We start from the raw sequence: 26,953 nt of genomic DNA, 5'->3' as shown, positions 1-26,953 counted from the left end.
TCATGTAATTAAATAATTATTGTACATTCAGATTTGAAATAATAAAATCTGGTGATATCCAGTGTTTGATCTCTACTGATAGAAAACAGTGTGCCTCTGTCATTTCACCTGGCTTAAGCGATAAGAGCTGAACTGATCTGATGGCGGCGAATACATTATTGATTCAAACTAATTGGGTATGACTCTCAAAGTGGTCGCCAGCTCATCAGACCGGCTCAAAGTTCACGCAAACAATACTTGTTGATCACCTCTACGAGACAATAGGAGCTCCAGTGTGAGCAGAGTGTGGTCTGAGCCGGTGACCGTGCTGAGGTGGCTCAGTCCAGGTGAAGGTAATTCGTTCATTAGGACCTCCTCAGCGGCGCTACCGCCGTGGCTGCTCGCTCGGGACTCAGGTAGCGTGCTGCTTTTTTCTGTTTCAAAATAGGTGAATTTTAGAGACTTCATACTCAAGTTCTTGTTTTAATTGTGAGGCAGGTGGTAAGACCGTTTGCAAAGTTCTCCCACACGACTTGTATAAGTTGTAACGTTATGTTTGAGGCAGGAAAACACCTCCTGTTAGCAGAGTGAATTATATGTTATTGTTTGATCCGTGGCCACCTAGATAACAGTTACTGTTAAGCTAGCTAACCTAGCGTAGCTGTTAGTGAGTTGTTAAATTGTTTGTTTCGTCTACGTTGTTGTTTTTCCAACGTTGAAATTCATGCAGCGAGCTAGTGGTAGTCCACTGTGTTTGTAGCTATATTTAAGACTAATACTGAAGCATTTGAACATAACACCAACTTATTTCTCTGCTGGCTAACGTTCACGTTAATCTTCTAACGTGTCCCAGAGATGTTGTGTAAGTGGGTCTACTGGGTTTAAGCCATTTATGGACTTGAAAGAGTGTTTTCTTTACTATTTGTAGATGCATCCTATGTTTACTCCTGATCTAATTATAGACCTGAGTGGCTGGAGGAGGCCTCACACTGGGATTACCTGTCAGTCAGTGCTAGGAGCCAGTCTAGTTCAGGAAATGTTGTAACGTTAACCAAGCATTGAGCTAGGTAATGTGTTAGAGGAGACTTCGGAGAAATGAGATAGCATTAGTACAAAACACTCTTCAAGAATTATTTGATGCTTGTTTTTTGCTTTTAGGTGCACCCACATTGACAGTGTGGAGTGTTTTACTCCATTGCTAGTGAATTGAAGAAACATTTCATAAAACTGTCCACCACATCTGGTGGCCCTCCTTAGGAGATGGAGTTGCTCAGCTGATTCTTGGTTCTTCCGGTTTCAGACCCACAGCTTTATCTTGAAAGCCTTTTCCATTTCTTCTTGTTGGACCAGACAGATTCTGATTGTTGAAAACAGTACCATGCTATTTCTCTAGCCAGGCACATTTTTGAGGTTTTGTTGCTCTTTGCTTTACAGAGGAAAGCCTTGTCCTTGTAGTTTGCTGACTGGAATCCCCCGGTTTGACCTGCTGGCCCAGGCTTTGATGGCTGTCTCTCAGTGTGATACTGATATGTGCAGTCATTCATGCAAATTCAAGGAAAGGCCATTTGAGGCTGTCTGCATGGTGCCTGAGGGGCTTCAGAAATAGAGAAGCAATGTTCTATATCTCTGTTTTCAAATTGGATAATGTAATGTAAAGGCATTGAATTTTTCTTTTTTTTTCTGATACTTTGTGTGACTCCATATGAAACGATTTGCATTCGCTAATAAGTAGTCAATTATAGAAAAGCCCCATTTTATTATTTGACAGACCAAAATGTTTGTGATACAGGGACCAGAAGACCACACAGAAAGTGTCGAGAGACTGTAGTAGTTGAAGACCAATCTTGAATACATACACACATACTTCATCAATCCCAATGGGAAACCCCAGTTGTTGCAGTAGTCAAGATTAGAATGCATTTCCCAGTGTCAAGGACCATTACATAGATTAAGTAGCTATATTGTGAGTCTTGGAGGTCTTGGACTCTGGTGTCACATCACTGCTGTGGTGCCAGGATCAAGTGTCTAACTGCTTGTTTACAACAGCAGAACTTAAAAGCTATACCCTGTTACTTGTCTTACCATCCTGGAGTAAGTGATTTCCAATACAAACTTTAGTCAGTTACTAAAATGTAAAAGTCTTGTTGAGCAATACATTTCCTGCACCTAGGCCTCCTGTTGTTCTGTCCCCTTTTTCATATATCCTTTTACTAAAAACTGCCTGATCCATTCTCTCATAAAAGAGGGACTCTGGCTGCTTAGCAACACTGAATACCAACTCAGCCTAGCAGGCCCTGGCCACTCCCCCTGCACTAGGCTTGGCATGGATAAGATAACATGTTGCTGACTTTCTCACTTGCTCCCTTAGTAAACTCAGCAGTGGAACTCTACACTGAGCACAGACCCTGTCAGGAGCTTGATATGCCTGTGCTGGAGAGCAGTGTGTAGTTATTGATGGTGTCAGACAAGGGCTAGTTGAAGAAAGTGCTGATCCACTGCTGCAGTAGGCCTGCTGGAAGTCACGTCAGGGGGAATCTAACGCCTGCGCAGGGGGCAGCCTCATTCAGGCTGTGATGTTACTAATGCACAGTTGACTCTGAACACGAGGAGGGAGGAGTGGTGGGACAAGGGGCATTGGTGTCTGGCTGAAACAGATTTGCACACCACTGCCTGCCCAGTTGGCTGGATTTAGTGGTTTGGAAGGAAATCAGCAGTGCCATTGTCTCTGACAGAGTAAAATTGTAAAGTGAGCCGGGTGAACCTGCAGAAAATGAGTGATCTCTGGCGTGCTACATCAGGCAGCCTGGCTGATTGTGGAACTTTTTTTCCGCACTGCATCACCGAATGGAGAGGACAAGAGTGGAGGTATACTATAGTTTGTTTTGTTTGTTCAATTAAAGGTAACTGTTGCTGTGATTGTAACTGTAATGTAGTAATTTTCTCAGTGTTTCTGATTTCTCATTGGCTTAGTTTCTTGTAGCTTGGATCATGTGATTTTTATTTTCCCATAAATATTGTCAGGTCATTCTTTTAAGTGCAGTTGTACTTTTGTTTGGATAACAAACTATGAACAGTCACACTGTTATAGTCACACACAGTCAACTATTAAAAACTTACACGTGAAATATACTGCAGTGGCCTTGGAGGGATAGTTCTTGCCAAGGGTCAGTGTGCACAGCCATTTTTTCTTATTGTATATTTGATTGTAGAGATTATAATGCAAAGTAAGGTGTGTGTGTTTCTCTGCCTGTTAAACAAACATTTTTCATCAAGATTTGGATTGTTGGTCAGATTGGTAGAGCTGCTTTTAGATGCATTGGCCACTTTATTAGATACACCTGTACAATCTAATGCTATCCAGAACAGTAGCTCTGCCATTAATTCTACTTTTATTTCTCAGTTTTTGTTTAAACTGACCCTCATTTATGTAAATGGATTAACCATAACATCAGAAACATAATATTATAATATTCAATATGAGCTGACATTTTTGCTGAATATGATGTGATATGGGTTTTGAATTCTGATTGAATCCGTGTGTTATTAGAAGGAAAAACAAGCAAACTTATATTTCCAGCATATTCCCTGTCTCAATGACAGAGGTGCTGCTGACCCTGTTTAACTTTGCTCCAGTCGATGCACACTCACCTTTTAAGACTGATTGTTATTGGTACGGGTTGAGCTATTGAATTGTACAAGTTTCAGACTTTGATTTTCTTAGATTTATTAATTTCAACATGATGTCTGGGCTCTGCATACAAGAATATTTTCAGGTTGTTGGAGACTTGGCATCTTACTCTCTGGTATGTTCAGCAATGGTGCTTTTGTTATAGTAGTGGCTGTTAAGATTCAGACCACCCAGCTTGTCATTACATTTTTACTTGATCTTTGCATTTTTTTATTGGATTAACATCATTTGTTGCGGTGATCAATAGCTGGAATGTCTTACCAGAAACACTAAACCACTTTTGTAGCCATAAGCAGAACTTTACATACGAACATCTGGGCTTAAGCTTTTCGCTCAATTTAAAGTGTTCATCTCAACAGTCTGTGAAATTGCAAAGATTGTGTAGCAATATGGTTCTAAAGATTTCACCCTTTTCTCTTCTTCACAGACATTCTGTCATTCATTTATGACTGATCACCACATTTGATGGATTACAGTGCTGCTAACTAAATGTAGGTTATTTACAACTACAGAAGTAGGCAAAACCCTATCTAAAATGTCTAGTAAGACATTTAACATGTCCACTGATCAAGTTGGCAGTAGAGACCCTCTGCCCCACAGAGGCCTGCAGCTGGGCCCATCTCCTGAGAGTCATTATAGCAACTCATCCATGTCCCCATCACCCGACTCTAGCAGCAGTCTTTCTAACCTGAGTGACAGAGACGTCAACAGCTCCCCTGACATCAATATGCTGGATTACTGCTTTAGTGAAGGTTCCCCTGTGGACAAACACTACAACACTACCTTACCCCAGGGTGACGTGTTCTGTAGTGTAAGCATGAACCTGAACAAAACCTTTATTGCCACACCTGTTAATGAGAGCATGAATTTCTGGAATGAAAATTTGAGTCTCATTCACAACCAAGAGACGGGGTCAGAGAAGTACCAGACTTTTCAAAAGAACACAGAGGATCAATGTAACAGCTTAGTGACATCCCCAGACTCTGTTGGGAGGGAGACCCAGCTGAGTTCATGTGAGATCTCTCGGAGGGGATCCTCAGAGAACAGCCATTACTCTCTGAGCTCTGGGGAAATGGTAATAAGGAGCAACAGTTTTTGTCAGGAAGACCAGTCACTGTTAGTAGTCTCTTCTCTGGACGAGTCATCTGTCTCTCCCGCTGTGGGTCATCTAGCATTGCCTGTTGCATCTAACCTACTGTCAACCACTCTGCCAGATCTCTGTGAACAATCAACAGAAAGAATTGTGGAGGAAAACCTAGGTCACCCATGTCTTGGTACGACTTTCGTTAAGACGGATAACTCAGAATTTCTCACTGAAGAAAATGATATGACAACATCCAACTCTCTTGTAACTCTGCCAAATGAGAATGAAGGGGGGCTTTTAATGACCTTTGTCTGTGAAACCTCTTCTGAAGATAGTGGAAAAGAGGCTAAATTTGCTAGTGAAGCAGAGCTGTTGCCCCACTTTCCTGGAGCAATTACACCAGAACAAGGCAAGACATTTGTTTCCACTTTGTCAGCAATGCAAGAAATTGATAAAGATATTCATACTTCCACACCAGTACAAAACATTGGGAACAAGATACCTAGCCTTCCCTCCTTTTCAGAGTCTCCCTGCACTGGAAACACAAGCAGCCCAGGACTTAACCCAGTTAAGCAGCAGCCAATCTTTGTGACTCCTAAAGAGCGTTTGGTTGTAGGACTGCCACCTTCAGCCAGCCAAGTCAAGAAAATGCAAATTGAGAGAGTTCCTAAATCAGAGTTCAACCATATAAAATCCAAAGTTGTGACAAACACTAGTCATCAAATGGCAGTGCCAAGCCCTGCTTCACATCTCAAGCCTTCACAAAGTAGTCTGAACAGTAAACGTACTGAAGCAAATAAAGGAGCATCTATCAGGATTAGTCCTACCAAAGTAAGGAACAGACCTACAGTTGTCTCTATCAACGGTGCTCAGAGAAGAGTGAATACAGGGGTTGCCAACTTGGGCATGACAGTGACGCAGTCAAGTGAACATACCACTGTCAATGGACAGGACAATAATAGAGCATCCCCACCTGACCACCCAGATTCAAATAAACATAGTTCAGCAATCCAGTGCAGTAACACCGTCTCTGAAGAAGAGCAAGTTGCCTTAAACCAAGTGGCTGAGATCTCAGCACAACATGCTGGCAACCAGACCTTTTGCTTCTCATCCTTAGAAAAATCCCCTGATTCAAGTTGCCAAACAGATCCCAAACTAACTCCAAAGAAGGGCTTGTCAGATAAAATTGAGGTCAGGTCAGGCTCAGCTTTAGGTCAGGACAAGCCTCCAGTCCTCAAGACACGGCCTCGCTTTTCATCAGAGAGTTCATCATCATCTAGGCCACCCAAGGAGAAGAGAATTTCAGCTAGCTTTACCATTCCCAAAGCTGACATCCACCCAGGCCAGACCAAAGCTGGGAACCTGAACTGCTCTTCCCAGAATAAAAGAGCCATTCAAACTGAGGCCTCCAACATACCTATGAAAAACTCCACTAGAGAGATTAAGAGGATCAGCCTGGTAGTGAGTATGAACTTTGAATTAAAAATTCTGCAACAGTTAGTTCAAACTACAGTAAATAACTATGTTCTAGACACATGTTTTTATGGAAGAAGGTGAAAAGCTGTTTTTAGAGGGTAACATAAAACATTTTTTGAGAAAATGACTCGTGTGTCAGGATAGAGCTGAGTGATTTCTCCCTTCACAGGCAGAGTCCAGTAACCCAACAGAAGGACCCTTACAGAATGAGAATAAGAGCAGATTTCGAGTAGCTCCATCACCTAGACAAAAACGAGAAACACTGCTGTCACAACCTCTGGCTGCTAGTCACAAACCAGCAACTCTGTCAGCCAGGCAGAGGCAGGGAATCCTGGGGAGGGATGAATGTAGGATTTCCAGAGCCGTAGGGACACCACAGACCAAGCCGAAGAACACTGCAGGTAGGAATCATCATTGTTGGATGGTGTTCAGAAAGCAAAATGAATCTCCCCATCTGAGGGTGGCATTCCTCTTATCTGCCTACTGTCTTTTTCTTTATGAGCCTTGCCATGTTCCACATGAACAGTGGTGGATGTAGATGTAACCTCCAGTCCAAGTCTTGGGATAAACATTCACCTCCCTCTGCCTTACTGCTCTTCATAGAGTAGTCTTAGGGAAGAAGGGAGATATGTATGAGTGGGAGAAACAAGGGGAAGGAAAATTGGATTTAAAGGTCACTAGTAATGTTAAAATGGGAGCACAGCAGCCTGAGTACCGTTTTAAAAAAAGAAAAAAGAAATGTATGCTTCTCGGGCTCTTGCTAAAGAGACACACTAAAGGAATATGATATTTGGATTAAAGGTAGCCTAAAAATGAAAGGTGAACTCCAAAACCTTTTGTTTTTGTTTTTTTCCTTTTCATACTGTCGCATAAAATGCACCTCTTTGAACTGCATGAGCAATATCACTGCTCTCAGTCTGTGCACTAGCCTTTGATTAAGAGCTTCATGCTGACCTTTATTTTCTTGTACTCCACTGCATCCCAGTAAGTCAGAGAGTGCAGGCAAGAGGAGACCCATCCCTTGGAAATGCTTCAGCAGCAGGTGTTAAGCACCAGCTGAATGGATCCCAACTTCCTCAGACTCCCACTCGTGCCTCTTTTATGGGCCCTCCTCTTACTCCTGCTTCTAAACTACCACGCAAGACCCCAAGACCATCAAGGAGTCTCACTGAGGCAGGTGTCCACAATGAGCTGAGTGAAAAAGGTGAGCCTAACATGGATTTACACTAGGGTGTCTGGGAGTCCATGTTGATTGATGGGGAACAAAATGAGTTAAGGCAGATTATCTCCAGGGTGAGGTCAGAGTTTTGATTTTGGTTGGTAACCACACACCTGGAAATGGAGGGAAAGAGCTTCTGTTTTCCATGGTCACCCACTTCAGGATTGGGCTCGGTTGTAAATCTTTCTCTGATTTGTCCACCTCAGCATCAAATGATAAGAAGTCATTCAGTGTTCCTGATGAGCTGTGAATGGTTATGACAACTTGTATTTTATTTTCTGGTGTATTGCATCAAGTGAGGGGTCACTGTTAGCCATTGGGCTCTTTTCCTCCCAGTATCTTTAACAAGGTCTGTGATTGGCTGAGAGGATGTTTTCCAAATGGGGGTCTCCTTTTCTGTGGTTGTCAAGGCTACAAATTCTGTTCCACTCTATTTCACCCACAGTTTTGCCTGGAGGAGAGAGTGCAGATATACACTACAACACAACTGATGTCTGAGGTTGATAGGAGCAGTTTAGTCTTATTTTTAAAACTGAAATGGCTGGTTATACTGGACTTCGAAGCTGCACTTGGACTGAATTTCCAGCTCATTTTTTCAACAACTCCTCTTTAATGGCACAGGGTAGTGCAGCATCAAACTGTGATCTCACCCTCCTTACATGTCTGCTCATTGGATCCTATCGCTTTTGTATCATCCCTTTAACTGCATTTAATGGAAAAAATAGAAAGATTTGGAAGAGTAAGTGGGACTTGAAGTTGAATTTTAAACTGGGGTTTGTTTGGTAACATCTATTTTAAAGATCTTCTGGATATATTATTTGTTTATATATTGTTTTATTTACATTACTGCGTTATTGATTGTTCTTGTTAGAAATAATGTGTTTTCATCTTCATTGAATGGCTTAATGCATCACTCATGAAAACCATAGCAATCTGTAACATGAGGTCAGTAGTGATTAAAATGAACAGTAAAGTTCAAGTGTATGTAATAACATTTTTGATTTTAAGCAGCCCATATTTTGCATATTTGAATTTAATTAATTGGCATTTCTTTACTTGCCAACAGTTCCTGGGGGAGCTGCACATAGACCAACCCCATTCAGATCTGCTGTACTTAAAGCAAAGCACATCTCAACCCCTAGGAAAAACACTCAACCAAGTAAGTGTGTGTGTGTGTGTGTGTGTGTGTGTGTGTGTGTGTGTGTCAACAGGTTAATCAGTTGCCACTGTTCCCGAGTCATATTAACAGGCTTTTTTTCTCACCTGTATTTTTTGCTTGTAACAGCTTTAGCTACAGCGTGCAAGCCTGCTGCTTCGACCACCAAAAGAGTTTCAAATTCTACAGTCAGTCCTCTAATTAGGACCACACCTGCAAAGCTTGTTTGTCGAACTTCAAATGGACCCGGTAAGTTTGTGCTTTGGACACAGCTTGTATTAAAACATTAGCTGTTGATTTATTATCTTTTACCAACTGGTTTTTAGATTGGACTCTTCTTTTTTTCTTTTTTCTATTTGTATTATCAATGTAGTTTCACTGGATGTTCTTTTCCACACCTTCAAGTTGCAGTGTGTACTTCGTTAAATACTAGAGGTATTGGCTCAAGAATATTGGCTTATGTTATTGAAATTAAAAGTAATACCAGAGAGAATGTGGTTTCTGTTGACATGATGGGATCCGTTTGCTTAAAGATGTATCTTATCGTTGGGTTTTGTTGAAAAACAGAAATGTCTCCACGTGCATGTTCTAGTAACACAAAGCTCGGGACACATTTTCACAAAACTGAGCTGTTTTCAGCCATCTCATCAGACAAAACCTTGCCACAAGAAGGCCATCATGCTATCCCACTATTGGTGACATGGAAAAAGAGTGCAAATGATGGGAAGAGGTGGAGCCTAGATTAAATTTCAATTCAATGCAGTCATCCTAGTGCTCCTCCCACCCTCTGCTGTCTCAGTAGCATCCTGACTTTGGTACAGCACTGCCATCATCAAGCCTGGAGATGCTGCTTTGCTCTACTGTGATATATTCATATGTTTGGTGTTTTTTTTTTTTTTTTGTTTTGTTTTTTGTCTGTCAGAACTTTTACATGCTGCTTTTCAAACACATCAGAGATGATACAGTGAGGTGCAGCAGGTCATGAGGTCATAAGTTTCCTATATTTGGACACTATTTTCTTTTAAGTGATTAGCTAAAAACAGTGACTGCCTTCCTTAGCCTTGAGGGATGTTATGGTCTCCGAAGCTCTCCTTGTCAAACATCCACGTGCGTCTGACAGCCAAAGGTTTACTCCAGAACGTTCAGCTGCTGTCAGGAAGCAGAAGGAACACTGTGGTCTTCCAAGCAGGTCTGTCATGTCAATTGTAATATTTCTTTCCTATTGTGGCGATATTTTTTTAGTCCTTTCGCTATAATATTTAATCAAACCTGTCAGCGTTTTCCCCTTAAATTAGACCTGTGCTGCTAGCCTCTTCTAAAACCTATTTTAGTGGGGCTGTTTACTAGTCCACAGAGCAGGAGGTTCATCTTTCATTTGCCCACCTCTGTTACCAAAATATGAGCCTGGGCAGAAGTATTTAAGGATACAAATCTTGAATACAGACCATAACCAACAATTAGAGGTGGATGTTTTTCTTCATCAAAGTCTTATATCAGGATGGTTTGCATTTTTTGAGGTAACCTTGTTCTTTTTCAACATGTTAAATGTGAAAATGCACTTTGTCCTCCTTAGTGGGACTTGAGTACTCTTATTACACACTGAAGGGTTATTTTGGTTCTTGGACTCCACACTGAATCATGGGAACCTTGTTTAGATTGTTGAACAGGATTATGAGAATACTGTGGCTTTTTGTTGTTCCCAAAATTATGCAAGACAATTTAAGGTTGTGACCAAATATGGTAACTTAATTTTACTGTTTCAAAGGATTTTGAAAGAGGTTAGTCTCTTACATATTTAAACAAACAAGTGTTCAGAAGATGCTAAAGATTTGTATTGAATCACCAGCACTTAAACAAGTGTCTGATTGTGTGTGTTGGGGGGGTCCCATCACCCATCAAGCCTTGTGCTATGGCGTGACATCTCCTATGGCAGCAGAGCACTGTGCAGTGAAAGAGAAGTCTTTTGGTGCACGTGTGTGATCTATGGAATACAAAAGCTACATTACAGTTAAAATATGAGATGATAAATTAAGAGATAATTCAAGGCAACGTCTTTGCTTGTTTTATAATCTCAAAATTAAACAATATAGCTAAAAATTATCCTAAAGCATGAACAATAGAATACAAAATAAATAAACATGCATAACATAAGACTTCTGCATTAAGATAAAAGCGCAAACTGTTCGCTTTAAAAGTAGCATCAGTGAACATGGTTACGATTTCCTTTTTTATTTTTTTTTGTATTAAGTCATTGTAAAAAAACATTGCTCTCCAAAGCTAACAATCGCACAACAACCTGTTACATTGCTAAAATATTTACACTCCTACATGTGATATTTCCATAGTATGATGGGAATTATTTCCAGTAACTCAACAGCCTGACTCTGTAATAGAGCTGTAGTTGAATCTGTAAATCTCTCATTTGTCTTCAGATGGTCTGTTGTGGTCTGTTGATGGTCTGTTGTGCATTTTTTTATACCAGCAGAGGGCATCCTAGTATAAAGAAACCCTTTTTAGATGTAGGGAAGTGAAACATAATCAAAATGACTGCAAGCTGAGCAATGCAGCTCAGTGTAGTGATTGATTAACTTCTGCAGAAATTAAAAGCTGCAAGTGGAATTTCTTATGAAGATTCACTGAAATGAAGAGCTGTTTTCTTTCTGGTCTTATACCATATGAATCTTGCTACAACCTTTTCTACACAGCTTTGTAGCATCAACCAGTTTCAATACAATAATATGTGTGCCTGTATTTTATGTTGAACTAAACTCCAGTAAATTTTTGCCATAAATACAGCATGCAGTTATTCCCGAGAGATGGAGCTGGCTTTTCATTTTCCCGTTTTCCCATAGAAGTTGCCACTTGACTGCCTTGACTTGACAGTATGGTCACTAAGTTTGATCCCTCTGTTCAATTAGTCAGCCAGGAATGTTGATATTATCTGTAGTATTATGTAGCTCTATGCTTAACAGCTCTGGCATTTTCTCTGTTTATTACATTGAGGGTTAAAACAACTAAGGTTTAGTACTTTCTCTTAAGTAGAAACGGGGTCTTATTTTGACAGGCCTCCAAGTACATTTTTTGCTCAGACAGGGGTCTATATGCCACAGTCACTACATGCTGGAGTTATTCTGGGATGGTATGGTGTTCTTAAGTGATACCATTCACAATGCATCTAAATGTTACTTGACTATGCTCCAGCTTTTCTCATTGGTGGAAGAGATGAATATAATCCCTCCATAGGTAAAGAATATGCCTACATAGTAAAGAAGTTCATTATAGTGGATTCCTCTTGCCTTTTGATTAGTATGACTTTAGCTTTTAATTTCAGAAATTTACAGGAAGTGTGTTTATTGCTTTTATTTTGATAAGGTCTGATAGCTGTCATGTAAAATAGCAGAAGTCAGTATCCCTACAGCCCACCAATGGTATAGTATATTCCACTCCTCAAATCTGGTATTTCAAAGATTTCTCATACTGTACTCACTGTAGTGTTACATAACATTCACTACAGTCTCCTCATTCACAAATTGTGCTGTCAGGGAAACAACTTTTTCACAAGTGTCCAAATTCAACAAATCCCTTTCTCCACTGTAACAGTCTGTGGTAGTGACTTTGCCAGTAGGCAAGTTGTTTTTATATAGGGGTAATGTATTTTTAAAGCTGATTTGTATCAAAACTACAGCAGCATGACCTCGCTAAAATAGATGTCCTTGGTGACCAATGTCTGCAGAGCACTAGAATAAATTAGGATATGAAAAACGTAATTGCATTCAGAGGATTCATTTTTATATCTGTGGCCTCAGAGGAATATCACAGGGAATCATCATACGGGCTGATTGGTCAGAACACATTGACACTAAAGATTGCTGTATTTGTCACCCTGACAGGAATGTATGGGGTGGGTGGTTCTGCTGTCAGACTAGCTGCAGCAGTTATAGAGGGGAGTGTGATGATCAACATTGTCACAACACTTGACACATGTCCTTTCACAGTGGACAAAAACAAATCAAAGGCCAACTCCTGCCAGCAACACCATCAGCAGCAAGCATCCCAACCAAACCAGAGTAATGGACCTCCGGATGTGGTACCAGCAAGTGTTGCCGAGGTTGAGAGGAAGAACCACACAATTCAGCAACTCAAAGGACAACTGGCAGCCAGTAACTGCAGATTTGAGGCAATCGCTGTTGTCTTGCAGCAAACTTTGGCCAAGGTAAGAAAATGTCTTTACACTAAGAAAGGAATTTTTATTTTGTATTATGCAACGTGGATTAATCCAAATCATTTTTCTGACAAATTATTTTTAAAACGGGACAATTTCTAATTCACATTATCTTCATCAGTTACGAGTGTCCATAACGTTTCTACATTTACTAGGAACCATGACCAAAATAAATTTATATAGCTCAAATTATATTTTCACTGCATTATGCAGAGCTTTAAATTCTTTATTTCCATAGTAAATGCAATCAAACCGTAAGTAGTACTTTAACATACCGATGAAAAACCAGTAGAGCCAGTAGAGGATACTCTCGATCTCTGGGTTTAGATTATTATTTATTTATCTGTACTTTACATTTGCAAATAGCTATGATTTTATCTTTAAATCATCAGCTTGCATCATAACTACAAATGTTGCAACTTTAGATCCCATGTCTTGATACTTGATGGCATTTCTGCTCACACCAAGAGAGTGATGTTAAGGATACACACACATTAAAGGACATACAGTATATGGATATAGTTGAAAGTTGTCCAACACAAAACAACTGTGTTGTCCTCCCCTGAGAAGTAATTCTACATCTGTTGAAGAGGCTTTAATTACATCTGTGTTTTTTTAGTAATTGAGTCAAAAGGTGTGCTGTATTCTAAAAGAAGCATCATGATCTCCTGTTCAGATGTTTTGTGTATACTTTGTGTCCATGAGTAATTGTCTTTAACAAGTAATTCTCATGGTGTATTTCTCATATTTTTGTAGGATATTCAGACAGGAATGCTGACCCCTGGAAATTTTCTATTCCGTTTAAATTTGCTAATTTGTTAGGAACTACATAGCCCAAAGAATTATCTACCCTAATTTTCAAAGCAAATATATGAGGTGATGGTCAAATATACCTATACAAGAGTACTACAGTCAAATATCAGTGAATTAAAAATAAAATAAATGAGCTTAATCTAGTTATTAAAGACGTAGCACACATCAAATCTTCCAGGATTGTCCTCCTCAAGGCTGTTGAGATCTTAATTGACTCCAGTGCACCAAATAATCTGCATAAACACACGTTCGTCAGTTCAAAAATAGATATTAGATTAGGGTTAGATGTAGGGGTCGCCATCATGGTGTTAAGGAAAACCTATTTCAATCCTTATGATTACTTAAAGAGTAATCATAAGGAGCAGCAAACCTATTTCAATCCTTATGATTACTGTGATGCTTCCAGCTTGCAGTCCATCACACACATTTTAGCTGTGAATATAGGTATGTTCATTATATGATTTGTTGCTGCAGCTGTGCTTGGTCAAAGTACTTTTGCAGATGAGTGGGTTCTGGTTTGATTCACAGTGTGGCTTTGTGGTCTTGGTGATGTTGTGTTCTCAGTGAAAAGAAGGGGTTGTTGACTCGATGTGTTTGAAAGTGTTTAACAAGTTGCTGTTGCTGTGCAGCTAAGCAGTACTGCATAAAATCAAACCTCTCCTGAGTGCCTCAGCTGTAATACACAAAGTCACACGTTTGTTTGTTTTTTTTACCTAGATTACAGCAACTCATGCCTTACTCCAGGGTTTGACTCCAGACAGATCTCTTGTGGTAGCATTTAGGATGGCTGCAGTTGTGAGTTCATGGCAGTCCAATGTTATGCTCAGTGAGTAGTTGTTGTTGTCGTCAATTTAAATAAAGAGCAGAAACTGACATCTTTAATTTACAATCACAATTTATCTCATTTTTCCTCTGTTTCTGAGGCACGGTTGTAAAATTTAATACAGCAACAGGATTGTTAAAAACAAGTTCCAAATATCTGAGTTTGTAACTGTTTGTAACTAAATGTCAAAAGATGAATTCAACACACAATGAACATATTTGTATTGGGTGTATTAATAGGCCTGTGTGGTTGTAGTCCACAGTGGAATCTGATAGGCACTCATAAGACTAAGAATAGGAGGCTGGATGTTACCATCATAGTGTGAGAATGCCCTAGCTGTTGACTTGATATGGTTATGAACAGCAGCCAAACACTAAGTAAAGACTGGGCACTGTTATCTGTTTGTGTAAGCACTGTATTTAGTTTTCCATAGCTGCTGTCATTCAGAACATGTTTCATTTAAAAATTATTTACTATCTTGTTTTACTTTACTGGTATTCTATATTCACAGTATGTCCAGGAAAGTGGAACCTGATCTGAAGCAATTAGTTATTGATCTTAATCTACCATCAAGTGTTATTCTACACCTGACATGGTATCATCATTATATACACTGGAGACATGTCTGCTCCGTGGACGCACCTAGATGTTCCTTAGAGTTGTAGTCACCATTTGATGCATGATGGAAACTTTATACTTCACATGTTATTTGATTATTATTTTAGTCTTTTTGAGCAATGTAAAGTACATAAACATTTCTATTTAAGGGAAACTGACCAAAACCTGGATGTTTTCTAGGATCCCTCATCAAAAACTAATTAAAATTATCTGTGATTGATCAGTTTATTTGTGTAAAGGAGTTGGTGGAACATGTCAGTAGCTAAGTTAAATTTCATTTCTGATCAAGACCTTCTAAGGGAGTTGGGCATAAGCCAACAAGTGATATATTGTCTTACCCACACAGAAGCTGGAAATTTGCTCACAGCATTAAATCATCTTAACATGGAGAGGTTTTATCCATGCAGCTTGTAGCCCTACAGCAGTTTGTAATGTACTGTAGTGGTGCAGATGGGGGAGGGTATGATTTAATGTGAGTTTGGATAAGTGGTAGGAGATGGTGGTGATGAAGCCTCTCCTTGTATCCCCAGGGAAGGTCCCTGCACAGCTCATGTCAGGCAGCTCTGGACAATTTATCTTTGCTCCACTCCATCAGCCTTCAGTGCTGTTTTTAAAGTGCCCTAGTGAGGAGGCTGGCCTTGTGCACACTATAGTCTGCCCCTTCTTGTTTTTTTAGATGTAATACGGTAATGCACTCTGCAGTCACTCAGCAGAGCCAGTGAAGCGGCTTTTTCAGTCCGGTCTCAGATGTAGCTAAAGCAGTCTGAGAGAGGAGGTGTGTGTGGAGGTGGTGCATCCACCTGGACCTGTTTGTCCTGGAGTACTGGGTCTCCATAGCTAGGGGGAGACTCCAGTACCCGAGCCTCAGACTGAGGCTGGATCATGGGCTGTTCTGGCAGCAGAGCGTGCCTTAGTGCTCCCTGCACTGCAGAGAGGGTAACTGGCTTCTACATTATTCTTTTCCGCACTGAGGACTAGCTGTAGATTTGTGGGATAGGAGAAAAAGGGTGGCTATATTTTTGTTAATGTGTATGACTTTTCTTAATTGGCCACGTTTGCCTGGTCTTCAGTTGAATTATGCAGGCTGTGTGGTAAATAGCATATTATGCCAGGTTTGTGTGAATCAGCACACTAGGGGAGAGATGACAGGGAAGATGTAAACAGTTTTTGGATGATCGATACATCAGTTTGAAATCTAGAAGAGCACTGCAGTTACAGGGCTCTCTTTCTTGCAACAGAGTGAGTGAGAATAGCATTAGGCTGACAGAAGGCATGTGATAAGACTGAATGTCAAAGTTTTCCCTTAATCCGCCTCCCATTTTCCCTGCTAGTGGTGTTTCTTTGTTAAATGCTGCTGTTGTACCTTCATTTGGCATTTGTATTCTCATTTTGCATTCAAAGACAGTATCCTGCTAAGAAAATTAGATTAATCAAAAAGTTAAGTGTTAGGCTATTGGCTTAACCGAACCTTCTTTCTAATGAAGAATAACTTTTCACATTCATAATGCTGTAATATTGAATGTGACCTGAGCATGTGCATGACTGTTTACATTTCCTCTGCAGAGTGATGACGCTACAAGGCAGTGCAGGGAGCTGTCTCAGGAGCTGGTCAACCTTCGAGGAGAGCTGGGTAAGTTAGGTCACCCTGGTCTCATACTTGTTTACAGTGGTTATCGTACTCTTAGTACAGGGTTAGTGTTTACTACGTGTTTCTCATGTGTTTTGGTCTTTTGAATTTCTGAGAACTGGCAGTTATGCTGTTTGATTAAAAAGAAAAAGTGATATTTATTTAACATGGTTATCAAAATGGATGATCTTTTGTGCCATTTTCTTATTTGATGGACCTGGTATGTAAAAATCGTTTCATAAATTAAATATTATGTATGTATGCAGGTGAGGCTTTACTCTGATTTCCTTCTATCTACCATATAGCATGCTATTCTTCGTCCCCTTCCTAATTATAGTTTTCCCATTTAATAAACCATGTGTGTTTAAGAGTAAGTAAAATGGTGGCCATCCATTTCCAGGGAGTGGCAGTTTGTCCTCTGACCTCCCACCTCCCACAGAAGGGGCATCGACTGGTGGAATGTCACACCACCTCAGAAGATAAGGGAACAATGGCACATGTTTAATTTCCAGTTTAAGTCCTGTCATCTTGATGGCCCTCACACACACAGGACATCCACATGAGTGCTATTAGGTGGTGTGGGTGTGTGGGTGGTCTAGAGATTTTCATATGGGTTTCTTCTCAGACTGTGTTCCCACCTGCTTAACCAGTGATCTCGCACATCAACATAGCAGTAAAGTCAACGTTTGGACCAAATTGTGTTTTATGATACAAGTCCCATGCGTTATCTTCCTGAGTCAGCATCTACATTATTGTGACAGTTCCAAGCCCCATCATTTTGCTCACAGCAGGCTAAAATGCTTACTGAAAACTTTTTTATTATTTTTTTTTTTTTTTTTTGAGGTAGACTTGGACTAGAAAGTCTCATATGACCAGATCTCTGTTACACATGGTTGTGGAATGCTGGGCTGCATTTGAGCTGTACAGTACATGCCAAAGCCTGATAAATAGTCCCTATTCCTTGGCTTGTGTTGCTGGATTGGCTACCGTTATTCCACTCTGGGTAAGGTGAATCCTCATGCTCTTGCAGTGCAGTGTTATTTCTTCTTACTGAAGTTTATTGTTCAGCTGAGAAGAACTTCATTTACATCCAGGCAGTAACAGGGATTGTGACTGATAAATTCCAATTTTTGAAAGTATTTTCCTGTGACAAAATAGTCCAGTAGACCATTATTTAGACATCAACCCTCAATAGAGATAATTGGGAATTAATAATCACAATCCAGATGCATTACTTGCCCTAAAGGAAGAATCTAATGAATATATATGAATAGATAATAAATGTGTTTAGAAAAACCTTTGTCTATTCAAAAGGGATATCAAACTGTAAGCTGTTTATCCCTTAATGGTTTGAGAGCACTAAATGAAGATGTACCTGCCACACATATATTTATATTTATTTTATATCAAACTGAAGACAGGTTAGACTAGTCACCCACTTCAGAGCAGACATAAATATGTGGTGATGGAAATATTGAGCCTGTTGCAGAACAAAAACAAAAGCCATCAATTGCACAAACTTAAATGGCAAATTGCCAGCTCTGGAAAGGAGAGCCTGGTTTAAGAAATCTTAACCCATGCTACCAGTTCTAGATATTGTGAAAGAATTGAGACTTGTTACTCAGCTCCCTTGAAATTATTTTTTTTTCCATTCCTTTCTGGAGAACATTTGGTGTCACACACATTCACATCTAGGATGACTGTTCTAAAGAGACGTTCCTCAGTGGACATACAGATTTCCCTTACTTCTAGTTTTCTTCTGTGACCTTTTTTTTTAATGAATTACAGTTTACACAGCTGCAAACTGCTAAACTTCATGTAAATGTCCTGTCACTATTTTACCACAGATTTTCTGCTTTTATTCTTAGTTTGCTCCATCCGTTCCTCTGAGTGTCTGGAGAAGGAGAAGGAAGAGTTGCATCTTTCCCTGGAAAATGCACTGCAAAAACTGCAGGAGCAGCATCAGAAGGATCTGACTGAGCTGGAACAGAGGCTGCATGCCTTCTACCTAGCTGAGTGGGACAAGATCCACCAAACCTACCAGGAAGAGACTGACAAGTGCAAGACTCTCATGCAACAGCAGGTTCACTTTCATTATTGTGTGTTATATAGTTAAATTATTTATACAAGATCATTTACAATTGCCTCCGATTTTTTAATTATTTGCCCAGGAGAAATCTGTTTTCTACAAAGAATGAGAAACCAACATTTTAAAATGAAATATATTCTGTTCACTTATGCAGGTGGGAGAGCTTAAATCCAGTCATGAAGCCATAAAGTTGGATCTCCAGAGCAGCCACACAGAAGAGCTGCAGCATGTTAAACAGCAGTATGAAATGTCATTAGAAGGTGAGTGAATGTGTCTGTGAAGATTCCCATCTAGGTGAAGTTATCTGGAAGTTGAATCATGGCAACTGGACTTCCTTCTTGTTAGGTCGAAACGTTTCACTACTCACCTAACAGGAAGTCTAGTTTGCAGATAAGGTGGGTGGATAGTACTTAGTCAAACTACCACCACTACTTCCCTTCCCTGAACTTGTTTGAATCGAAAATGACTCAAGGTGAATTTTAATATTTTGTCTCGGTTAACTAATGCATGCACAATTTAAAGTGTGATATTTCTGAAATACATCTAATGCCACAGTACCTAAACTTACAGAGCTCAGGAAAGTCCACAATGATGAGCTGCAGTCTCTGGAAAACACTTTGAAACATGCCGAAGCTTCTCTATCTGTAAGCGTCACATTTTCCATTTTCATGTAATGACTGGACAAATACATGGCATTTAACTGACTAATGCAAGAACTTTACTCAGTGACTTTGTTGTCCGCAGGGACAGATTCAAGAGCTGACTGTGGAGAACAACGCCCTTATTGAGAAGCTAACAGCAGAAGAGAACAAGAGGCAAGAGCTGGCTGAAAAGAGCCAGGTACTCTTACCAGTGTATTTTATATATCAGAGCTCTACTGTGGAACATCTTAGACTCCAGCCGTTGCCCTAGAGCATAAAAGGTGGAAAAACTATTATAAGAAGGATACATTATCAAAAGAAGCAAAAGTCCGTGCAAATTTTATTGGAAAAACATCTATCTTAAATAGCCATAGTTTTCTGTCCCTTAACTATTAACTATTCTTTACCATGTGTGAACAGGAATGGGTTAAACTCTGCATCATCTCTGTATTTGCCAAACCCCCACCCCCCCCCCCTCCACCTCTTTGAACATCTAGATTTTAATTTTCCCAGAGTGCTTTTGCACAGGGAAGCTGCCTCTACTCAGTAGTAAGTAGCTGTCACTCAGGATTCTGTCCTGGCACAGTAGAGTAGTTAAGGTAACTACCTCACAACACCCTGCTACTCCACACCGGTTATTAATCAGCATTAACAACAGCTCGGTATTACATGTTGACCATATGTAGTTACAAAACCTAAGAGTGGTTACACACTTCATCATGCAGAACACTTTATTTTATTGTGTGTCACCTAAACTTCTACAGTTCAGAGCCCAGAGCAGTAAATATATTTTCTATGTGACACACTGAGCCTTCTGTTGTCTGGTTCTGGATTGTTGGCCACATGACATTTACGAGGTTGTTGTAATGAACTTATTTTTATTTAAGTGAACATCTTGGCACTGTTTCTTTGTCCCTGCAGAAAGACTCTCACACCCTGTATCTGGAGCAGGAGCTGGAAAGCCTCAAAGTGGTGCTGGATATCAAAAACAAACAGCTCCACCAGCAGGAGAAAAAGCTGATGGAGGTAGACAAACTGGTGAGGGTCGGAGCAGATAAAAGTGATTGCTGGAGACAACAAGTACTGTGACTCCTCAGTCATTCTGTTGTTTTTTTGTTGTTGCTTTTTTCTTTTCAGACAGAGAAAAATGTCAAGTTGGATGAGAGCCTTAAGAAGGTCCAGCAGGAGAATGAGGACCTCAAAGCCCGCATGGAAAGACATGCTGCTTTGTCAAGGTAAATATTCACTCCCTATCCCATTTTTCCCTCCACTTAAAACAAATGACTGTGAATAAGTTCATGTGGATGGACACTGCAGTTTATTTTGAATGAATCCCATCTTGGTATCGTCAATACTTAATAGAACATCAAATGTGTCTTAATCTGCAGCTGTTAATGGCCTCCAACAAATGATAAATGATAAATGATACTCCTGTCAGCTTAAAAACTACAGGACAAGTACTACAGTTTAAGTAAATAAATATATTTGAAATAAAACTATAAGTTAGTGGCCTGCTTGTTTTCCCCCCATAGATTTACACAAACAACCTTTCTAATCCTAATTTTATTTAAGGTAGTTATTTTAAATGATGGCCTAAAGTACCAAGCAAATCAAATAACTAGTAAAATAGTTCAGGTGAGAGCTTCAGCTGACTAGTTGAATATTTCCATGGATGTAAACATGTCAAACATGTTGTGTTGATGCATTACAGACAGCTGTCCACAGAGCAGGTCATGCTGCAGGAATCCCTTCAGAAGGAGTCCAAGGTGAACAAGCGTTTGTCCATGGAGAATGAGGAACTCCTGTGGAAGCTCCATAATGGAGACCTTAGTAGCCCCCGCAAAGTGTCCCCCACCTCCACTTCACCCTTACACTCCCCCTCCCACTCCTTCAGCCTCCAGTCACCTCTCAGCTCCAGCGTCTTCTCCAGCTCTCCCGTCTCACCCAGATAACGACGGGCCTGTGCTTCCTAGAAGCAGAAGCTGTTCCTTGAGTTGTCCTTCTGCAACATGGAGCCATGTTTGTTTCCTGTTCGCTTAGCAACACAACAGCTTGAGCTTGGCTCTTTCGGGATTGGATGAACTCGAGCACTTTCTGTACAGCGACTCTACATAATATGAAGGATAATTTACTATTGCACAGAAGCACTTCATAAGCAAGGCCACCTTGTTCTTTGCCTTTCATATCTGACACTATGGGTTGGAGGAAATTAAATCTCAGGACTTTGATGTAATGAAACGCTATTTTTGTTACTTGGTTGGTTTCCTGAAGCCTGTCACACACCCATACAGTGCATGCAGTTAAAACATACACACACATCAATATGTGCATACATAGAGCTCTGTAGTGTGTAAGGGAGCATCTTTGTATCTGTGGAACCAAAGCCACAAAGAAAATCTGAATTAGAACTATCCATAAATACAGGACATAGTTTTATTTCAAATATGTCTGACATATTTGGATTAGTTCTTTTTCTCACAGCTATCTGCAAGAGTAACAAAATCATCATATTGCTTGCAGCCCGCTGCTAGTTAGCTAGTGATCAGTGTGGTACATACATTTCATTCTCATGTGCAGGCTGTTCTCCTGCTCACAAGACTCGATGAGCATGTTATTTTTTTAAGTGTTTTGACTTTTTTTGTACGTTTGTTTTGTTTACATATACTGTAGTCTGTGGCCTCAGACATGTTTTGTTTTGTCTCCAACATTTCTTAGTTTCCTTGTCCATGGGACCAAACCAAGTCTTCGTGCATGTTTGAGGCTTGTCAGTGAGCCCTTCCTGAACTCTCCTCCTAATGCAGCTTTAAAGTCAGGGTATTTGCAAAGAGTTGATCATAAGAAGCTTCATTTGTAAATGTGAGAGACGCTGCAACTTGGAACTGTCTAAAAAAAGAGTGTTTTGCGGGGAGTTGATGTTACTGATGTGTAGACCCTGTTTAAAATATGCAATTAATAAAGTCTTGTATAAAGTTGTGCAGCTGAAACACCTTATTTTGACAGTGTGTTCATATTTTTAATTCACTGTACATGCTGTACATACATGTATTTACCTTCAGTCAAGTCTGGTATTTGTTTTGTTTTGAGTCAGATATTTAAACATTTAATTTCTACGTCTATTTCAAAATCATAACCAACTATCCAGCCATGTGGAAACAGCAAGTGTTGCATTGGACCAAAATAAGTCCTGGGCCTGCAGATCACATTCCACATACGGAGCACATTAGGACGTCAGCCTGGCACGTATCTCAGCTTTCAACCAGTTTCTCCACCACTTGCTCACAGCCACACCAAGTGTCTGACGACTCAGCAGCATCATTGTTTAATTTAAATGGGGCGTTATTGGGCAGTTATGTTTGGTTAGGTGTCCAACACAACGGAGAGCCTGGAGTTAATGGTTTGGCATTACTTCTGTCATAATTACTTTTTGCTTGCTGTCTGGTGTCAACGTTTTGAGGAAGGAGAAGACAGATTAAACTCAGACTAATGTACTGTAGAGTGTCTGGTGACTGTAAAGAAAACTGTGCAGGTCTTTAGAGTCTCAGGACTAATGTCCTTCAGTATTGCTCTGCTCCTGTGAAAGTTCTAATTTAGCTGCAACTTGGTGCACGAAATAAATCATTAACAATGTATATAGCACGTTTTTATTGTTATTACAATCTGAAATCTAAAAATACACCCATTTTGTGTATATACAGTGTAACTTCATCTGGTCTCGCTCTTTGGTTTGTTACAGTTCAACCACACAACAGTACACAGCAGTGGTGTCAAGACTATTTAGGTGACGTTGATTGTCAAGATCGTCTCGCCATGCTGGTTTTTGGTTTTACACATGTAGTCTCCAAAGTCGATGGTCTCCATGTCCTCTACTGTGAGGACGCTCTGTGAGACTCGTGTGATGTAGCCCATACCTCTGTTAACCAGCCTCCAGGAAGTTTTGATGTGAACAGGACGGAAATCCTGTAAAAAAAGAAAAGCCCATCATGTACAGCAACAGCCATCCCATATCTCTTTGAATGATAAATAGCAAATAGGTGTGTCAAATTATTTGAGACCCTACTTTTTCTTTTTCTATTTATTATAATTAACCGCGTTTGACTTCTGACGTCAAACTCTCACCTGTCCAGGATAAACCCAGGTAAAGCTGATGTCCACCTCTGGTTCCCCCAGCACTGTGCAGGTCACGTTGATGTTGTCGCCTCCTGTCACAGAGTCTGGAAACGCTTCCAGACTCGCAAAGGGCGGCCCGACAGGAACTATCAAAGAGAAAATGATTTTCCAGATTTCTTGTGTATAAATATAAGGATCCATGGTTTGCCTCTCTTTTCATCTGCCAGTCCAGAATGCCACTGCAGCTTAATTTTATGTAAAGCACAAACCTTTTCTATGTCATTAATTCACCTCTGATCCTGTTTGCTAAAACCAGACGGTGTTTCAACTGGCAAGCATTCACATAAACCAAGCAGTGAGGAATGAGGAGGCTTTTGACTGCTCTGAAATAAAACCTTTTTCCTGGAAGCAGTTGAAGCAAAGCAACCAGCTCTTGATTCATGCCGTTGTGAAAACACCTCTATATACACGTGTAACTGGCTGGAGCAGAATTGTATTTATTCACTTTTTCATTCGGCTTATGTTGAAGTGTTTTGTGTTTGCTGCATCCCTACCCTCTACATACAGCAGCTGGTACTTAGTGGAGATCTGAGGGGCACCCTTGGTCACAGCCTTGCAATAGAAAACCCCTTGATACTCTGGGCTGGGGCTCTGCAGGACGAACCCCTTGGTAGGCTCATAGGTGAGCAGGGTCTCGTTAGCTATGAGCTCCTCTGGAGGGACCTCTCTGTGCAGGGATACTTTTGCCTGTGGGTCGGTCACGCGGCAGGGCACGACAGCCGGTCTGTCTGGCCGCAGGTACTCAATCTCAAAGTGGATGGCAGAAGGGACGAAGAGGTTGTCTTTGTCTAGGTGGGGGAAAAAACATGTGAAACACTCAGTGTTTTTGCACATATTTCTGCTGTTGTTATTGTTCTGTGTGGAAAAGGTGCAGCTGTAAGAACATCTGAACTGAAACTACGATCTGGACTGACTTATTAGGAGGATGACATATTGATGTTTTTAAGACTGAAGCTGCTGATACACTGTGTGGCTCCATTCAGTACCTCTAAAACATTTCTTGCATTTTAATGGCAAAAATAATTATACGCAGATTTCCAAATTACTGCTAAGTATTCTACTCATTAGAAAAGAAAATTATCTGAATGTCAATGCCAAAACCCCAACATTGAGCCTTGTTTGGAACTGATATGGGTCTAGAAGCCTGAAATGCCGTTATTTCTTCATTATGTCTTTAAAAGTTAAAGGTTTCAAAATCTAAATGTGAAACATTGATCAAAACTGACAGCAGCTGTGTATAGAAATGAATTCTTCTCTGGCTAAATCACTGCCACTCACAGCACAGTTGAACTTGGGGTACAATGCGGTGGCCAGAGCTGTTCAATGGCTCGCCTTAGCCAGCCCTTGGTGTGGCTTTTGGCCTTAAAACCAAAACAATGAATTTAACAATGCTAAATCTGAGAGGAAAATGTTATCTTTGTGGATTTAAAATTGTTAGTGCTCCTTTGCACATTATACATATTTTTAGATCTGTTGTTAATGTAAAAATATTTACTAGTGCAGCTTTAAATCTACTTTGGCCCCAGCTAAGAGATCTCTCACTACTGTGGGCTGAATCTGACAATGCAAAAATTTGTTTCAACTTCTGCACTAAATCACTAATTATAATCTATTAACCATTAATTTAAGTATAAGCCGCAACATACCCCTCACTATATAGATCAGTATCTTAGGTAATCACCTGTGAAATAGATGTAAGAGGCATAGGAGCGATCGTGGTCCTTCTCACACTCTGTCCCATCACACACTATGACCCAGCAGCTGTAGGGCCCCGTGTCAGCAGCAGAGGGTGACGTCAGGATCAGCTGACTGTACTTGTCACTCTGCTTGATGCTGGAGGCATAAAACAAAAATATAAGACATTCAAATCACCTCACAACGGAACAGCTGGTGTGTCCTTGCAGCACCTGAGGCGTGAGTCGTTGAAGGTGTCCAAGTAGGTTGGATAAGACCATCCGATGCTGTTGCCTTTGCAGCGCAGCTCCATGTTCTTCCCAGGAGTCAGAGATGTGCTCTGGCCCAGGCGAAGGAAGCGACCCTTATCTAAAACCTGGGTCAGCAGGGACTGGCCTCTCCCTCCAGCTTCCTTAGGCTTCAGGGGTCGTTTCAACCGTTTCCCCCCTGGTCTGATGCGGTTCTCTCCTACATCCTTTCTACGCTTTAGTTGCTGGCAGTCACCTGGATACACAGTGGCAAACGAGAAGGGAGGGAAGGAAAAATAAAGCAAAGCAACGTTACAACATCTTCTATTACTCTTCTACATGAGCTGGTCTCAGTCCTGACAGAGCCAGCAGCAGGTCCAGACCGATGCAGAACAGTTCACCATTAAAGAGCTTCTCTTTGTGTTGCCTCCAGCTGTGCCAACATTTGAGCAGGAAGTGTGAAATCCCTGTTACTAAAAGTGCAGAACTGAGCCTCTCTTTCAGCAGCAGTTCCTTTTTTGTCTCAAACGGAGAGTAAAAATGATTATTCTGCAGTGTGAGGGTTCGGGATCTGTTGTTTTATACTTCAGTGCAGCTCTAAGGAGAGCTCTGAGCACTGGTTAGCTGCAAAGTTCAGATAATTAGAAACGGCTGTCGCATGCCTCAGATCCAGCTGCTGTCAGTTAGTTTGCAGGAACACTGCAAGAACACATGCGACTTCGACAAACTTCAACAAACTATTCAAAGGCATTTGAGTAGCTTTGTGTTAGTGTGTGGCTGAGAAACAGACAGAATGGTGTTTGTCTTTGCCTGTACTGAATGTCTTTTACATTTACTTTGTAACTCACCTCCTATAAGACAGTAACACAGCCTCAGGTTTTGTTATCCTTCCACTGCCGTGATTAGATGAGCAGTAACTTCGCTTCACTCATTAAAAAGATAGATGGACTTACCATTTTGGAGCTCCACCCAGATCAATACCAGGCAAAGCACAAGCCAGAGCTTCATGGTCAGGGTTTGGTGAGGGGCTCGCTGTGAAAGGAGGTCAGAGTCGGAGCTGTGCTGGAACTCTGCAGGCTCCAGCTGCCCTGTTCAGATTTCCAGCTCCATCCTCCACACAGACTGAGAGGAAAAGGGGAAATTAAGTCTTTCTGTTTACTTCCTCTCCTCAGATATGAAGAGCAAAAATAGATACTGTGAGGCCCTCTGCTGGATGTGAAGGTGGATCACGCTGCTTATGAAGGGCCTTTCAGTACTCTCATAGTAATTTGTACATTGAAACATTTTTATCTCTGCAATCTTTCCTGTTGGACTTTACATCACTATTAAAGAATAAATCACAAGCAAATCACAGTTGTGCTGCTCTGAACAGGTTACTTCTTTCATATGTGTTGCACACCTGTCAGCCAGTCATTGCTGATATAATACA

General features: G+C 40.6%; 2 protein-coding genes across 7 annotated transcripts; one reads left to right on the top strand and one right to left on the bottom strand.

Annotated features, from left to right (window-relative positions):
- Window positions 1-288: 288 nt before the first annotated feature.
- Window positions 289-22,426, top strand: mtus1a (microtubule associated tumor suppressor 1a). 5 transcript variants are annotated; one of them, XM_026358000.1, is made up of 15 exons: window positions 289-395; window positions 4,095-6,212; window positions 6,397-6,628; window positions 7,213-7,431; window positions 8,513-8,605; window positions 8,732-8,851; window positions 12,598-12,815; window positions 16,642-16,708; window positions 18,574-18,788; window positions 18,949-19,054; window positions 19,365-19,438; window positions 19,539-19,634; window positions 20,357-20,473; window positions 20,573-20,670; window positions 21,147-22,426. In XM_026358000.1, exons 2-15 carry the CDS (start codon window positions 4,203-4,205, stop codon window positions 21,385-21,387), a joined length of 3,906 nt encoding a protein of 1,301 aa, XP_026213785.1. In that variant the 5' UTR covers window positions 289-395; window positions 4,095-4,202; the 3' UTR covers window positions 21,388-22,426. The 5 variants fall into 5 exon arrangements, with proteins under 5 accessions (XP_026213785.1, XP_026213786.1, XP_026213784.1 ...); XM_026358001.1 differs by lacking the exon at window positions 289-395 and adding an exon at window positions 407-427; XM_026357999.1 differs by lacking the exon at window positions 289-395 and adding an exon at window positions 2,121-2,844.
- Window positions 22,427-23,062: 636 nt separating this feature from the next.
- pdgfrl (platelet-derived growth factor receptor-like) lies at window positions 23,063-26,657 on the bottom strand. 2 transcript variants are annotated; one of them, XM_026358004.1, is made up of 6 exons: window positions 26,478-26,657; window positions 25,510-25,780; window positions 25,284-25,435; window positions 24,097-24,390; window positions 23,552-23,688; window positions 23,063-23,392 (listed from the first exon to the last, which is right to left on the bottom strand). In XM_026358004.1, the coding sequence occupies exons 1-6, from the start codon at window positions 26,530-26,532 to the stop codon at window positions 23,210-23,212; spliced, it is 1,092 nt and encodes a 363-aa protein (XP_026213789.1). In that variant the 5' UTR covers window positions 26,533-26,657; the 3' UTR covers window positions 23,063-23,209. The 2 variants fall into 2 exon arrangements, with proteins under 2 accessions (XP_026213789.1, XP_026213790.1); XM_026358005.1 differs by having other exon boundaries at window positions 23,231-23,392; window positions 24,108-24,390.
- Window positions 26,658-26,953: the final 296 nt, after the last annotated feature.

This window comes from Anabas testudineus, chromosome 10, assembly GCF_900324465.2.
Source record: "Anabas testudineus chromosome 10, fAnaTes1.2, whole genome shotgun sequence".
Classification (NCBI taxonomy): domain Eukaryota; kingdom Metazoa; phylum Chordata; class Actinopteri; order Anabantiformes; family Anabantidae; genus Anabas; species Anabas testudineus.
Note: the sequence above shows the minus strand (reverse complement) of the source record. Positions and strands in the feature narration are given on the sequence as shown.